This window comes from Daucus carota, chromosome 9 (assembly GCF_001625215.2).
Source record: "Daucus carota subsp. sativus chromosome 9, DH1 v3.0, whole genome shotgun sequence".
In the NCBI taxonomy this organism is placed as follows: Eukaryota; Viridiplantae; Streptophyta; class Magnoliopsida; order Apiales; family Apiaceae; genus Daucus; species Daucus carota.
Genome location: NC_030389.2, coordinates 32,591,052 through 32,608,621, shown reverse-complemented (window position 1 = coordinate 32,608,621; position 17,570 = coordinate 32,591,052). Strand labels below are relative to the sequence as shown.

Here is a 17,570-nt window from a genome sequence, read left to right as displayed (position 1 = left end):
TCAGTAATCCCGATGCGCTCATCAGTAATCCTGATGTATTCATCAGTAATCATTAATTTTGCTTCTAAAGTGGAACCAACTATAATTATTAAAAAATTGGCACTATTTTACTTATGTTACAGAATTAGACATTTAAATGTTTTTACAAATGTGTAACTGTACTATACAATAGAAACCATGTATATTTTTTATGTCTACTGTTGTAAAATGGGATGAACAATGAACAAGTACTGTTATAGTGTAACTATGTACCTCTTCTACGGCTTTCCTTTTATTGACACCTTCATTCTTTGTCGCCCTTACTTTTCTTTGTGCTTTTTCTGCTGGTCCCTTCTCTGCATTTGCTCCTCCCTCAGGGTCGACAATATGAATAGAGAAATCTTCTTCATCTTCTTTTATAGGTTGTAGCCTTGGAGATTTTCTCACAGAAGGTGCAGCAGCAGCCAGCTTTTCCTTGCCATCTTTTTCATGAGTGGCAATTGTTTCAGCTGTTTACAAAAACAAACAGTGTTAGACATAAGAAATCTGGATAGCACTATTTATTATACAATATAAAAAATATTATTCTAATTGAAGTTTACATGCAGGTGGTGTTGGTTGGTTGGGTTCTTGCTGCTCCTGTGAGCTCTCTGGAGTGTACACAACTAGTGAACGAATAGGTTCACATTGTACCACCATCTCAGCCTCTTCTTCATCTTTAGAAAGTTTTTCAATTTCTTCAGCAGCAATTTCATTATCGACATTTTGGCCATCGTCTTCCATATTACTTGAAAGATCTATGCATCAACAAAGACCACAATTGTAATACAACACAAACTACAAAGTGATTATATTATTCTAAATTAATGAGATTGAATTTTGCATACTCTTTTCCTTGACCACAATAATGTCTTCTGAAGCTTGCATTTGGTCAGTATGCAATTTCTCTGATGATAGATTGTTGAAAAAGTTGTTCATCTCTTCCTCCGTGAACCAACTGCTATTCATCTGTTAAACATTTTAATTTGGTTGTTATTTGTTAACAAAAATATATTATAAATAGTAGAATTAAATAATAATATATACTTACAAAGCCACCATGCTCATTAATGTTGAAGTTTTCTGGACAAGACATCAAAAACTTGAACATATAGTAAAGAACATAGTATCCACATTTTTCACCGTCATCCTGTTGAGGAACCATTGGAATACTCAAATTGAACTGGAAAACATCATCAGTTCCTTGTACTGACTCATTCTTATACATTTGGTACACAAATCTGCATAAAAAATTTCCTATTAAAACAACACAGTCATCATAAATAAATCATTAAAATCTAAAATACTAATCAAATAGAGAATGTACTGTTTGATGCACGGTTCTAGTTTATTTGGTTCTGCTTCTTGAAGTGAGTCCAATAACAGCATACATGGACTTTTTTCATTCATCTCCAAATCTTCTCCCAAGTTACAGAGTATGAGAAGATTCCAATGATTACTGTCAAATGATTAAACCCACATTCTTATAGTTAGTGCATTAGGAGCAGTAAAATAATTTATAGGTCTTACGTTTTTGTTATATACCTTTGGCAGATGGGAACAAAAACATATCTGCAAGCAAATATCTTTTGCTTCTTTATCCACTTCCACACATTGCTTTTCTCAATTGCTGTAGAATCTTTTTTCTTTGCCTTTTTAACTGCATCCATATATGATATGAAGAACATAGGGTCGAAAAATGAACATCCTGTCTTCCTTTCTTCTGGTATAATCTTCAAAATCAACCTATAACAAACATGTTATAGGTTACCAAAATTACCAAACTGCCTAATAGTTATAATGTGCCAAATAATTTACCTCATATACTCATCAAAATTTTTTGTGTCCAGTTGTCCTTCATGACGTGTTCTACAGATGATTCGTAGTCGTTTTCCTTTATTTTTATTCTGTCCTGATGCTTTGCTTCCACTCTTCTTTCCGGATTTTATTTTAAGTCCTGCGATGTATTATACAGTCAGTGTGTTGAAAATATTTAATAGAAACAACTACAGATACATTATAATCCTGATGCATTACAATCCTGATAAATTACAGTGATATGCAATTTACACTATCACAAAATCATTGTTTTCCATATAAAACATATCTATAATCATTACTAATATAATGACTCCACTGTAGAACCATATCTACAATTCTGTTTCATTATAAAAGCAAATTACAGCAATTCTAATTGACTCTGTTACTGAATCATTGTCTTTCACAAAAAACATAGCTCTGAGGATTACTAATACAATTACTCTATTGTAGAACCAGTTAAACATTTCTGATAATCTTACAAAACAAAAAAACAACAAATCAAATTGACTCTACCACAGAATCCTTTTTTTTCACACTATACATAGCTATCAGGATTACTGATGAAATGACTCCAGTGTAGAACCAGATCTAAAGTCCTGATGCTTTCAAAAAAACAAATTACAACATATTACATAGACTCTATCACAGAATTATTTGTTTTTCACATAATACCTAGCTCTGAGGATTTCTAATCTAATGACTCTACTTTAGAACCAGTTCTACATTCCTGATGCTTTCAAATAACCAAATTACAACAAATCAAATTGACTCTATCACAGAAACATTGTTTTACACATAACACATAGCTGTCAGGATTACTGATGAAATGACTCCACTGTAGAACCAGATCTAAAGTCCTGATGTTTTCACAAAAACAAATTACAACATATTACATTGACTCTATCACAGAATCATTTGTTTTTCACATAATACCTAGCTCTGTGGATTTCTAATCTAATGACTCTACTGTAGAACCAGTTCTACATTCCTGATTCTTTCAAATAACCAAATTACAACAAATCAAATTGACTCTATCACAGAAACATTGTTTTACACATAACACATAGCTGTCAGGATTACTGATGAAATGACTCCACTGTAGAACCAGATCTAAAGTCCTGATGTTTTCACAAAAACAAATTACAACATATTACATTGACTCTATCACAGAATCATTTGTTTTTCACATAATACCTAGCTCTGAGAATTTCTAATCTAATGACTCTACTGTAGAACCAGTTCTACATTCCTGATGCTTTTGACAAAAGTGAAGCATATTCAAATTGACTCTATAGCTTAAAAAAATTAATAGAATCATTATGTTAATTAGGTATTAATGATTAAACACTTAATATATCTGTGTTTCTATAATAGAATCATAGCTTCTTAAACCTAAACTTATAAATTCCTTAATCGACTCGATTTTAGAAGCATAAACACACATGCCACATCAAATCAAAGTCAAATCAAGCTCAAATTATAACAAAACATTCGCAAAATTATTATACTGAGGTTCTATTACAGAATCAGTAAAAACAATACAATCGAGTGTAAAAACAAGCTGAAATCGTCAATTTCGGTTACCTTTTCCCAGCATTCTGTATCGTGTTTGTGATTCGTAATCTCTGATTGAAATCCGCCTTCTCTTGCTCGCCAGAAATCACGCGCTCGGTCGAATTTCCTTTGTTCTCTTTCTCTTGCTCTCTCTCTCTCTCTCTCTCTCTCTCTTCAGTCGTGTGTATAGGTGTGTGTATAACGGTCACGCCGTGTTTGTTTTTGACTAGTTGATTTCTGTTTTTATATGTTATATCAAAATTAATATCAGCCGTTGGATTAATATTAAAATTTTAAGGGCTGGATAAGGGGTCTCCATGGTTCTCCACATAAACTGATTCTCCATAGAGTGGGACTATATATATATATATATATATATATATATATATATATATATATATATATATATATAAGGGGCTTCTCAGTGAGTAACCAGTGTAACTAGTAACTAAGTAACTTCTCATCTTAACCATTAGATATTAGATGCAGATGAGTTATGTTGGTACCCAAAGCAGAGGATCTGTTCTGTGCGACAGTTACTTGTTACCCACGTCTAACCTAATTACTCCTGTGTCTCATAACTGCAAAAAGTGTTATAAAAAAATATAATAATATGCTAAAAAAGAATACAATAAAAAACCTAAATTACATAATAAATAAATTACAGAACTTGTGGGAAAATATAAAAATCAACATTAAAAAACACAAAATCGATACATCAATAATACAAAACATAAAAATTAAGTTATATATAATTTCTTTTTAACACAACCTTTTTTGTTAATCATATATATTTTAATTTGAAAAAACTGTACATATGTTTTCTATTTTGTAACTTTGCATTTTCATTTTTTTCCTTTGACTTGTTTATATTTGTATATATAATAATTATTTCGCTATAATATTTGGATATCTCTTATTTTTACATTTTTAAAAATAATTTGTTTTTAATATATTTATTGCTTAGTATATTATGAAAATATCTTTTTTGTGTTCTATTTTTATTGTTCTTTATTTCATATTATTTATAATCTTCTTCTTTAAATTATATTATATTATTTTGGTCATGCTATATATTCTTTTCTAAATATTTCTATGTTCTGTATTTTTTTTATATTATATTCTAATGATATTAACAATAAATACATAACAGAAGTATAGAAAATACAGAATCCAAATAATATAAGTAAGTTACAGAACAATTATATAGAGAAAATACAGAACACATGAAACAAATTACAGAACAGGTATATAAATAAAATACAGAACATGTGAGACAAATTACAGAACATGTATAAATATATAAAATACAGAACACATGAAACAAATTATAGAACAAGTATATTGATAAATACAGAACACATGAAACTTTTTAAATATTAAAATAAATAATATAATATAACAAAAAACTACATATAAATAAAATTACAAAACATGAGAAGAAAATTTACAAAACATATACACAAATAATTTACGTAGTAGGTAAAATAAATCACAGAACTAAGTATGTATCAAAATTTAATATTCAGATATAAAATTTTAAACATTATTTATTAGGTATTTTATTCAGATATAAAATTTATCGTTGCATTCTTTTTACAAACAAAAAAATGATGTTAGTTTTATGATTTAATATTTCAAACAAAAACATAATTAAAATTCTTTATAATCTAGTAATTATAAAAACAAAAATAAATAGGTAAGGATTTTAAAAAGTCGATACATAATTAAATTTTCTGTTTTTACATCTGTCTAACCTAATGATAATAAAAAAAATTGATTTAGAGGAGGAAACAAAAAAGAACGTGACTATTATAATAATTAAATGTAGATATTAAGATGTTATGTTTAAGAATCTGAGTGGCAGTTGGCAGTTGCATTCTACATTCCTTCTTTCACGCGTGCATGTGTTTTGTTTTCCTATGTCTACACATACAAAAAGTAACCCGCACCTTCGGAAATCCAACGCCCCACACGGAGTTACTCAGTTACTCACGTAAATTAGTTCCTCATTCAAACAACCCCTATATATATATATATATATATATATATATATATATATATATTTTAAAAATCCTGAAAAAACGTTTGAAGTTTAAACTTTTATTAAAAAATTAAAAATACATTATAGAACTATACTTTACGAGAATCTCAAAATGCGTGCAGACAGTGCACGTAAATTTTCTGGCGGGACGGAGGGAGTATAAGTTAGGGTGCTCCAACTATCCGAAATTCATGAACTAAATTTATAGTCAACCTAAAGTATTATTAAAAAGTATTATTAGAGCATCTCCAATGAGCTCTCTAAACAAGTTTTTAATTTCAAATTTAAAGAGTCAAGACAAAAATGAGAGCTCTGATGGGCTCCTGGAAACTCTTTAAAAAATTAAGAGCTCATCATCTCTCCTACTCTTTACCGTAGCTCTTAACTTTTATTTATGAATATAAATATTAGTTTCCCTTTAATGTTAACTTCAAAATTTCTCTCTTTTTAATTTTCCTCTCATTTATATGAATAAAATATGAATTAGGAGTAAGTATAAAGAGTGGTATTGGAGTTGTTATCTTTTTAATATCTTAACTCAGTATGAGTCACATATAATATTATATATTAAAGAGTGGTTCAAGAGCGCATTGGAGATGCTCTTAACGAAGTAGTTTGTATTCGTTTTTCAACTTATTTGGATCATAATATTACTAAATCATTATCAAAATAAGGACTTGTTTCTTATTATAAATTTCGTATTCACATAATTTCTTTCAAAATAAATAAAAATGAAGTAGTTTATATTTATTATTTAATAAAAATAATTTTTTCTGAAGAAAATAGAATTTATTTAATTATTTGCTGGAATAAGAATTTCCTTCTCGAAAAATAAATAGCAAGTCAAACACTAATGCATCAGATTCATACATCACGTTTTGTTAATTTCCTCCGACATCAAAATATTTTTTATACACACACCGCTCGCACGCGCGTCACTCAATAAAAAAAAGTCAATAAAGCATCACTCTTTGACCTCAACGTGTGTAATCTCTCTTTCGGCTGTTTTCTCTTTATCTACGTAATTTATAAAAATATATATAAAGAACCTATTTTTATGTCTTCAGCCTCATAAAATAAATAAATTTACTATGGAAGCGGAGAAGAGAAAGCAAGGAGAAAGTAGCAGCAAGGAAACTAAGGAAACGACCGGAGAAACTACGGTGACTGATGGTGAGGTTGAGGAGTTCTACGCAATATTACGGAGAATGAAAGTTGCAGTCACGTATTTGAAGAAAGATGACAGCAAAGGGGTGTTGAATAATGCATTTGAGCTGGAAGATTTTGAGAGAGTTCGTGGCATTGAAGAACTGAGAGGTGGTGAAAAGAGAATGGAGTTTGATCTTAATGTTGAACCAGATGATGAAGCTGCGTAGTTGTGCAGGATTGATTTTGGGTTCTTTTTGTAACTTGATCATTACTTGTTGTGTGGGAGTAAGTAATATTTTCAGTGATTTTCTTTCCTATGTAGTTCCCGGGAGTATCTTCAAATAAAACGGAACTTTTCTGTTCGAGGGTTGAATTAAAAACCCTTTAAAACAACATTGCCTAATAAAAAATTTAATTTTTTCTATTAGATGTATCTACATTTGTAGAAGATTTAATTTTCGTTCTTAGATGTAGTTTATGCATGACGAAAAGGGGCATTGGAATGGTCTTAGCTCCTAAACGTTTTAACAATATTAAAAATATATATATTGAGACTGTTATCAATTCCATCGTATTTCCCTTGTTTGACCGAACACCCCAAAATTCAGTTATTCCAATTGCATCATACGATTTTTCAAATTGGTCAAGATTTTTTAGTTTACGGCCGCTTCACAATGATACCAAACAACGAAATTGTCTAATAAATCATTATCTCGGTTTAAAAAGGCCAACCAAACAGGCAAACAGCACTTCGGTCGATTACACAGGATAAACTCAATCTAACAGACTATCTCATCAAGCTGATATATATATTTGATTATAGTTTTTTTGATTATAGTTATTCTTCAAAATAATATGCAATTCAGTAGATATTCCTACTCAGTAATGGAGTAGAATTTACCAATATCCGTACAAGTTCTCGTGAACTTTATTTGCGTGCGAAACTCAAACCTAACCACTATTAATCTGCAGATTTTATCAGCTGAGGAATACATGCCGGATACTTATCAATGCAGTCCATCCATGGCTCACCTGTTGGGGTTTCGACAGTTTCAGTGCATTCCCACACGGCGCTGTTACACTTGTACCCACTCCCGAATGAAATTTGCAAGATCCTATCACCTTTCTTCATCCTTCCCTTGGCCTCTATATAGCTCATCTCGTACCACAACGACGACGATGACGTATTGCCAAAGCGATGCAGAGTTGATCTTGAGGCCTCCGCTTGCTCCATCGATAGCTGCAGGCTGTCCTGGACCCCATCAATCACAGCACGCCCTCCTGCATGGATGCAAAAGTGCTCAAATGCTTGTTTGAAGTCAGGAACATAAGGTCTCCACCTATGTTTAAACATCTTTCGAGCAATAAAATTGATGAAGTATTTTATTTTTTCGGATGCAGGAAGAACAAGAGGGCCGAGTGTTGGAAATACTGATTATTATAGCAACATAGAGGCAGTTATATATCATATTAAACAAGCCAAGGCCAAGCAAGTTGAAACAAAACGTGAAGGTAAAATACATGCATGTCAGTGACTGTAAGACTAGAGGAAGGAAAGAAGTTGTACCAGTAGCCATAGCTTGAGGCAAGAACATGTACAACAAGAAAATCACAAGAACAGCTGAGTCGTCAGGCCTTATATGAAGACCTGACTGCTCTTGAAGAGATTATTGCCCCCACCTGCTGCACTGGGGATGCTTGCAACACCTCCTCCAGGATAAAACAGCTCAGAGCTTTGAATTACAGCACCTTCGAAGCTCAACCACGACTAGCTCCTCACTCGCCGGAAAACCAACTACTGACTGAATTGTGTTTGGGAGAGAGAGCAGAGAGGAAGAAGAGAAGAGAATGTAGGGTGTGGTGTATGAAACTCAGCAGCTTAGTCCTCTATTTATACTAGAGGCTAAGTGTAACTGACCACCCCAAATTTAATATATGAATTTAAACTGCACATTTAAAATAAATCGTAACAGCTGATTTATTATAATGTAACAGCTGATATATATTAATCCACACATTAAACCATCCGTTTTATATATATATACTTTAATTTCTGAATATATATCATCAGTTACAAGTCCAGGTTCATTGTATCTGACTTAGCCCAATTATGCAATCCGACCCAGTCCAATTGAGCCCAACAGACACAACCCAGCCCAACTGATAAATAAATTCTAATTAAAATATTATATTAAATCGATACGAAATAAAATTCCCCGCCCAGGTCGCCTCGCGTACGCGAGACGCCGAGACATTCGCCCAAATCGCCCTTCGACCCGACCCGACCCGTGACGTGACGTGACGTGCCGAGCCGAGGCGAGGCGAGGCGAGGCGTGGCGGGGCGGGGCGGCGGCGGCGGCGCGCGCGTGGGCTCGTGAGAACACCACGCACCATAACACACCTTAGTAGTTATGCACTACCCATGTGTGTTATACTATATAAAGCCAACACCCCTTTTATTTCTTTCTATGTGGGACAAGCACATTCTCAAAACAAGCTTTTCCAAGCTACTAACTTCAACTTCATTTCTCTTATGGATTTCATTAAGAAAATTCTTAAACCCATACATGAAAGTTTAAGTCCCGATATCTAGAACCAACTTCCAATCATTAGATTATGGAATTAACAACAAGAACATAATAAAATTATGAACTTAATAACTCCATTTTCTAACAATCCCCCACAAATCTATACAGAAATGCGTTTCAGGTTTCTCATCATGACTTGTTTTTCAGAGTCGGTACCCTTCCGGGTTTGAACCCTCCTAAGTTCTCTACTTCAATGGCTACCGGATTCAGATGGAATATTGCACCTTGAATCTTAATCCGTTGGGTGTAACCACTTTCCATAGACAACAACAAATCAACGGCTATGAAGCCAATCTACGGCTTTGAGACATTAATGGTCATGTCTCGATCCTGTTCGTCGAATGCTTCAAGGAATAACCCTTTCCTCTAATTGCGACCACACAATTACATTCGCTTAGCTGGGCATCTCCAGAGATATACTGCTAATATCTCGTCTAACGACTTGATCCCATTCAGAGTTGTAACACTCTTACTTTCTTAGCAGTCACAGTACCTTCTAGGTTTACAGGGGATAGACTCAGATACATGAGTATCATCTATGTAGCAAAGGTACTACCAATTCACCCTTACAGCTTGTTATTACCACATTGAATACACTTCGAGGGATCTCCTCTCATGTGTATTGGGTTCCCACTGTTGATGAATTATGATGGGTTGGTAGTCCCATCCCCAACCTTGACTTAAGGACTACTGCAGGTTCCAGTCCTTTAGTCAAAGGATCAGCTATATTATTCTGAGTTCCTATGAACTCTATAGCTATAATCCTATCAGACACTAACCCCCTTATAGACTTAAGTCTAACTTGGATGTGTCTTTTTGTTTTAGCATTATGCTTCTTACTGCTAATCTTGTCAATAGTTGTTCGACTATCACAATGAATAGCAATCGCAGGAAGCGGTCTGCTTACTACAGGTAACGTGGACATAAGCCCATGTAACCATTCAGCCTCCGTCCCAGTGGCATCAAGTGCACACAACTCAGCCTCAAATGTCGACCGAGTCACAATAGTCTGTCTAGTCGACTTCCAGGATACTGCTCCACCCGCAAGGGTAAACACATATCCAGTCACTCCATTGGAACCAGACTTCTTAGCTATCCAACTTGCATCACTGTACCCTTCAAGTACACCAGGAAATCTCCTATAGTGTAAACTAAGGTACAATGTGCCTTTCAGATATCTAAGTACTCTATCAAGAGCATCCCAATGAGTTCTGTTTGGACAGCTTGTATATCTAGCCAACTTAGACACAGAATATGAGATATCTGGTCTAGTACAGTTAGCAAGATACTGCAAGCTCCCAATAATCTGAGAATACCTTAACTGAGACACAGGAACTCCAGAAGTATTCTTGACAAGGGCAACTTTAGGATCATAGGGTGTACTAGCGATTCTACACTGTGAATAACCATATTTCTCAAGTATAGATTTCTCTATATAATGAGATTGAGTCAAGGTTATTCCTTCAGTTGACTGAATCAGTTTGATTCCAAGAATCACACTAGCCTCCCCCATATCCTTCATTTCAAAGTGCCTTTTTAAGAATGCTTTTGTCTCGTTAATCATCTCAATATTGGTTCCAAACAATAAGATGTCATCCACATATAGGCATAAAATGACATACTCACTACCTTTAACTTTGGTGTAGACACACTTATCATTTTCATTAACTACATAACTGAATGGCAATACAGTATCATCAAACTTTTTATGCCAATCCCTGGGAGCTTGTTTCAAGCCATAGATTGACTTGATTAACTTACATACTTTCCTTTCATTGCCAGATGCAACAAATCCCTCAGGCTGATCCATATAAATCTCCTCTTCAAGTTCACCATGAAGAAAAGCCGTCTTTACATCCATCTGATGGATGATAAGACCATGGACCGAAGCCAATGCTATAAGCATACGGATAGTTACCATCCTAGCAACCGGAGAGTATGTGTCAAAGTAATCAATTCCTTCTTTTTGCTTAAAACCCTTTGCCACCAGTCTAGCTTTGTACTTATCTATTGACCCGTCAGGGTTTAACTTCCTCTTGAAGACCCACTTGCACCCAATAGTCGAGCACCCAGGAGGGAGATCAACCAACTCCCATGTTCCATTAGAAACAATAGAGTCAATTTCACTCTTTACAGCACCCTTCCAATGCCTAGACTCCGAAGAGTCCATAGCCTGTCGGAAAGTTAAAGGTTCGTCCTCGACATTGTAAGTGATAAAATCACTTCCAAAATCCTTAACTACCTTTGCACGCTTACTTCTCCTTGGTTCCTCTACTTCATTAGGAGTAGAACTACTACCAGGTTCCGCCCCCACATTTGTCATCTTTTCCACATGATCGGGAATAGAACTTGATGTGTGAGTAGGATCCTTATCATAGGTCTCTTGAGGTATACCAGTCTTCATAGGGTAGACATCCTCAAAGAATGTAGCATCACGAAATTCAACTATCGTGTTAGCCACTATACCATCTATGTCTGATTTTATTACTAAAAATCTCATAGCTGTAGTGGTCTCAAGATAGCCCAGAAAGATACAATCAACAGTCTTTGGACCTAGTTTCTTTCTCTTGTGTTCAGGGACAAGTACCTTAGCAAGGCACCCCCACACACGAAGATACTTAAGACTAGTCATCCTGCCTTTCCATAACTCTAAAGGTGTCTTATCCATGTGTTTCAGAGGAACTCTATTCAAAATATGGCAAGCCGTATTTAGAGCCTCTCCCCACATGTATTTAGGCAACCCAGAGTTAATTAGCATACTATTAATCATATCTTTAAATGTTCTGTTCTTTCGCTCAGCGATCCCATTAGACTCAGGTGTGTATGGTGGAGTAACTTCATGAACTATACCATTGTTTTCACAAAATTCATTGAAGGAGTTACTTGTATACTCACCACCTCTGTCAGATCTCAAACGTTTAAGTACCTTACTAGTTTGTTTTTCTACTTCAGTTTTATATATAATGAATTTACTAAGTGCTTCATCCTTATGTTTAAGTGAATAAACATAACAATATCTACTACTATCATCTATAAAGGTAATGAAGTATCTAAACTGATCCTTAGTCAACACACCACCAAATTCACAAATATCAGTGTGTACTAAATCTAACAAGTTTGAATCCCTAACAATGTTATGAAAAGGTTTCCTTATTTGTTTAGCTGACACACACACTTGACATTTAGAATTCTTTTCTATGGTATGTTTTGGAATCAACTCTAGGTTCATCATATTCTTAAGAGCACCAAAGTTTAAGTGACCAAGTCTAGCATGCCATAAACTTGAGGATTCAACACAATTCACAGAAGGAAGAATAACATTATTTAATGTACCCAAAACGGGTTCAGCATTTATTACAAACAAACCATTTGACAAGTAACCCTTGCCAAAAAATGTACCAGTGTGAATAAGAGCTACTTTATTACACTTGAAGGAAATTTCAAAGCCACTGGAAACTAAACAGCTTCCACTTATTATATTTCTACGCATGTCGGGAACATAATGCACTCTAGTTAGGGATAGAATACGTCCAGAAGGGAACTTCAGGTCTACGTTTCCTATTCCATGTACTTGAGCAGCACTAGCATTCCCCATCGTCACTGTCAAGCTATGACTCTGTTGATAAGATACAAATAGACTAATATCAGCACAAATATGCACATTAGCTCCAGTATCTATCAACCATTCATTTGACAGATAGGTAGAAAATAATACAGGGTTGTAGGAAACATACCGGTCTGCGTTGGTTTCAGAAGCCGTGGCCTCACCAACAACCATGTTCACTACGGGCCCACTTGTAGTTGCAAGCACAGCATTCGCTTGTGCTACCACCTCAGCCTTCTTCGCCTTCTTTGTAGGGCAGTCCTTACTCCAGTGCCCAACCTGCCCACAAGACCAACACGGTTTGTTTGCCTTGGGTTTCTTGGCCTTGTCCTTGTCACTCTTAGGTTTATAAGCGCTAACTTTCTTAGCCACACCCTTCCTTTTCTGTCCTATAGTTGCTACATTTACCTTCGAGCTCCCGGCCTCAGTTGGCATCACATGTCCTTGTTTGGACTTGTGTTGTTCTTGAACCGAGATGTCCAGCATAAGGTTGGTCCAGGTGATCTCTCCTTTCTGTCTTTTCAGGGAGAGAGAGAACTCCTCCCAAGACTTCGGAAGCTTTTCAATCACACTCATAACCTTGAACTTTTCAGGGAGGTCCATTCCGGACTCCTTCAAAGCATGCACTATCATCTCGAATTCATGCACTTGCTCAGTCATGGACTTGTTGTCCACCAGCTTGAATTCAAGGAACTTAGCCACAGAATACTTCTCAAGACCCTGAGAGTCAGTATTATGTGTCTGGTCCAGCTTCTCCCATAAGAGTTTTGCGGAGTAGGCATCAGAAGAATACACATCAAACAATGTGTTAGTGAGAGCAGCCAGAATGGCCGCCCTGGCCACACCATCCTTCTCAGCCCACTTCGCAAAGCCCTTAACAGTTTCAGCCTTCGCTTGATCCACCACTGGTTTCTCATACTCCACAACAGGCCATAGACCCTTTACAGTCAACCACAATTTCATTCTTTTCTGCCAGCGAGAAAAGCCTACGCCACCATTGAACTTCTCTGGCAAGCCAGTTAATTCAACAGCTTGTGGAAAACTGTAAGTGGTCCAATCAATGGCCACAGCAGATGCACCAGAACTACTACCAGCACCAACAACGGGAACCTCAGCTTCGCTCGACATTATGCTAAATATTATATAACAAATAATCTCTTCAAGAATGTTGGAAATACTGATTATTATAGCAACATAGAGGCAGTTATATATCATATTAAACAAGCCAAGGCCAAGCAAGTTGAAACAAAACGTGAAGGTAAAATACATGCATGTCAGTGACTGTAAGACTAGAGGAAGGAAAGAAGTTGTACCAGTAGCCATAGCTTGAGGCAAAAACATGTACAACAAGAAAATCACAAGAACAGCTGAGTCGTCAGGCCTTATACGAAGACCTGACTGCTCTTGAAGAGATTATTGCCCCCACCTGCTGCACTGGGGATGCTTGCAACACCTCCTCCAGGATAAAACAGCTCAGAGCTTTGAATTACAGCACCTTCGAAGCTCAACCACGACTAGCTCCTCACTCGCCGGAAAACCAACTACTGACTGAATTGTGTTTGGGAGAGAGAGCAGAGAGGAAGAAGAGAAGAGAATGTAGGGTGTGGTGTATGAAACTCAGCAGCTTAGTCCTCTATTTATACTAGAGGCTAAGTGTAACTGACCACCCCAAATTTAATACATGAATTTAAACTGCACATTTAAAATAAATCGTAACAGCTGATTTATTATAATGTAATAATATAATAAGCCAACATATGTTTAATTTGTAGTCGTACAAAATTTTGGTTTAGTCATCTCTTTTATAACTACAAGTCGGTCACACGTAGACTTCTCTTTCTCTTATAATATTAAAGAGTTTTATACCGTTCAAATTACAACTATACTATAATATAATAAGCCAACATAGGTTTAATTTGTAGTCGTATATATATTAATCCACACATTAAACCATCCGTTTTATATATATATACTTTAATTTCTGAATATATATCATCAGTTACAAGTCCAGGTTCATTGTATCTGACTTAGCCCAATTATGCAATCCGACCCAGTCCAATTGAGCCCAACAGACACAACCCAGCCCAACTGATAAATAAATTCTAATTAAAATATTATATTAAATCGATACGAAATAAAATTCCCCGCCCAGTCGCCTCGCGTACGCGAGACGCCGAGACATTCGCCCAAATCGCCCTTCGACCCGACCCGACCCGTCCCGTGACGTGCCGAGGCGAGGCGTGGCGTGGCGGGGCGGCGGCGCGCGCGTGGGCTCGTGAGAACACCACGCACCATAACACACCTTAGTAGTTATGCACTACCCATGTGTGTTATACTATATAAAGCCAACACCCCTTTTATTTCTTTCTATGTGGGACAAGCACATTCTCAAAACAAGCTTTTCCAAGCTACTAACTTCAACTTCATTTCTCTTATGGATTTCATTAAGAAAATTCTTAAACCCATACATGAAAGTTTAAGTCCCGATATCTAGAACCAACTTCCAATCATTAGATTATGGAATTAACAACAAGAACATAATAAAATTATGAACTTAATAACTCCATTTTCTAACACCGAGGGCTGTCAAATTCAGTTTTAAGCCCTTTCCAGCTACGGCCATTAGATCCTTCGAAAGCCATACCCCTAAAATCCCCTCCGGATCTTCTTTCTTATATACACAGTTATAGGACTTGTCATCGTCAGTTGTGTGAGACCGGATTAGGTGGACAAGACGGTACTTAGCCCTAATATTGTGAAAAGTCTTTCGGGTTGATAAAAAAATGGCTGCACCTCCCATCCGAAACAAACAATTTGGGACAAGCATGGATCTTTCTTTGCCTTGGTAGTAACTCGTTGTTATGATTTCTGCACTTATCACAACAGCTTTGTAATTTGGATGAACTTGTAGAAGGTCACGGACTATACTCATCGATATCAGACTACCACTGCAACCCATTCCCGAGATATTGAAGCTCTTAACACTGTCCTTCATTTTGTACTTATTAATGACCATGGACGAGAGTGATGGAATTGAACACCAAACAGTGCTGTTTACGACAAGTATATCTATGTCCTTAGGGTTGAGTCCAGACTTGAGCAATAATGAGTCCATCGCGGAGAAAATGACCCTCTCAGCTTCTTCTCTGGAAGCTTTCAGCGTAGGATTCGGTGGGATGAGGTGCAATGCAGGCGGCAAACAAGTTTCCTCCCCTAGGCCAGTCCGCTCCGAAACTTTGTGTTGAAATTCGAGACTTTCGGGTTCTGACTTCGATATAATCTTCGAGAAAGTGCCAAAACTCGCACGGAGCTCAGCAGGCGCTTTGTAACATGCAAAATCGACTAGGTAAATTGTTCGAGACTTGGACATATTGCGGAGGGATGACAAGAAAATGAGGAGAAAGGAAAAGCACCATATTTGGAAGGGATCTAAGTGAATTACTTGAATAATTAGAATAAGCAAGATCGGGACAGAGATCAAGGCAACAAGGTGGTTCGCAAGAAACTGGTAGCCTAGCTTATTATCACTTATTATCTGTGGAGGCATTGTCGTTGATATATGTCTAAAATCTTTGGATTGGTAGAGTGATAATATTGAGGCGTGGAAGTAGAGAGTAATCGGGTGATATGCAGATATATAAGCTCAAAACTAATACCCGTTGCTTTCATATATGAGTTGCAACCGCTGCGGGGAAAGCTGATTCGAGAAAGATCGGAAGAAGACGTCTACAGGAAAACTGGAAAAGTGAAGTAGACCAACGACGCAATTATCATGGGCGCACTTTAAGCAGAGGTGATCGCGGTCTGGTTTTTCTCGGATTTAGAGGTAGAACCAAAACCAAATCATACATTATCGGTTTTTTAAAATTTCAAATCAACCTGTGACCCGCAAATCAACCCGGATCAAGCGGTGTGGTTTTTGATGGTTTGGTTAAACGGACGGATCGGTTTATGACTAATGCTTGTAATCGGAAATAAGGATTCATGAATAATACTAGAAAATAATGTATTATCATTTTGTCTCCATTAAGTGCAAATTTCACGTAGTTAAATTAAAATACAAATTTTAATCTAAAAAATACATAAATTTGAATCAATTGAAGAGTAATGTCAAAATTTAATTGAAAACTGCTTCAATAATAATTAAGAATGAACGAAAATAATAAAAATAAATTTGTCTTATAAACTAAATGGGTAAAAGTTCTAAACAGCATAACAGCAAACCGGCAAGTATAAATTAAAATTTTAATATATCTATATAGATATAACATTTTATACATATTAAATCTTTGTATATGTGTGTGTCTATATATGCGGTTCGGTTTATAACAAGTTGGTTTAATAACTAATGGGATCTAAGTGAATGACTAAAATAAATAGGATAAGCAAGATTGGGACCGAGATCAAGGCAGCAAGTTGGTTCGCAAGAAACGGGTAGCCTAGCTTGGCATACTTAAGCTTCAGAGTGCTTGAGATATCCCTTATTATCTGTGGAGGCATTAGCATTGATATGTCTAAAATCTTTTGATTGGTAGAATGAAAGAATTGAGGTGTGGAAGTAAAGAGTAATCGGGGGATATGCGGATATATAAGTTGAAAACTAATAGATGTTACTTTCAAAAGTTGCAACCATTGGAGGAAAAGCTGATAGGAGAGATATCGGAAGGAGTGAAGCATTGATTTCAATTTAGACAGCTATTTTCGAACGGACGCATTTATATTTTCGACTCGATGCGATCGCACTTATGATTTTGAACATCTCCACCTCTAAACGGGAACGCATCGAATGTAT

The 17,570-nt window shown here is 35.9% G+C and overlaps 2 protein-coding genes across 2 annotated transcripts; both read right to left on the bottom strand.

The window, feature by feature from the left end:
• Window positions 1–837: 837 nt before the first annotated feature.
• LOC135149624 (uncharacterized) lies at window positions 838–1,841 on the bottom strand. Its single transcript, XM_064085382.1, has 4 exons — window positions 1,837–1,841; window positions 1,564–1,764; window positions 1,070–1,259; window positions 838–987 (listed from the first exon to the last, which is right to left on the bottom strand). Exons 1-4 carry the CDS (start codon window positions 1,839–1,841, stop codon window positions 838–840), a joined length of 546 nt encoding a protein of 181 aa, XP_063941452.1.
• A 5,706-nt stretch (window positions 1,842–7,547) lies between these two features.
• LOC108202170 (3-ketoacyl-CoA synthase 6-like) lies at window positions 7,548–16,494 on the bottom strand. The gene is made up of 2 exons (XM_064085381.1): window positions 15,356–16,494; window positions 7,548–8,017 (listed from the first exon to the last, which is right to left on the bottom strand). The coding sequence occupies exons 1-2, from the start codon at window positions 16,323–16,325 to the stop codon at window positions 7,548–7,550; spliced, it is 1,440 nt and encodes a 479-aa protein (XP_063941451.1). The 5' UTR covers window positions 16,326–16,494.
• Window positions 16,495–17,570: the final 1,076 nt, after the last annotated feature.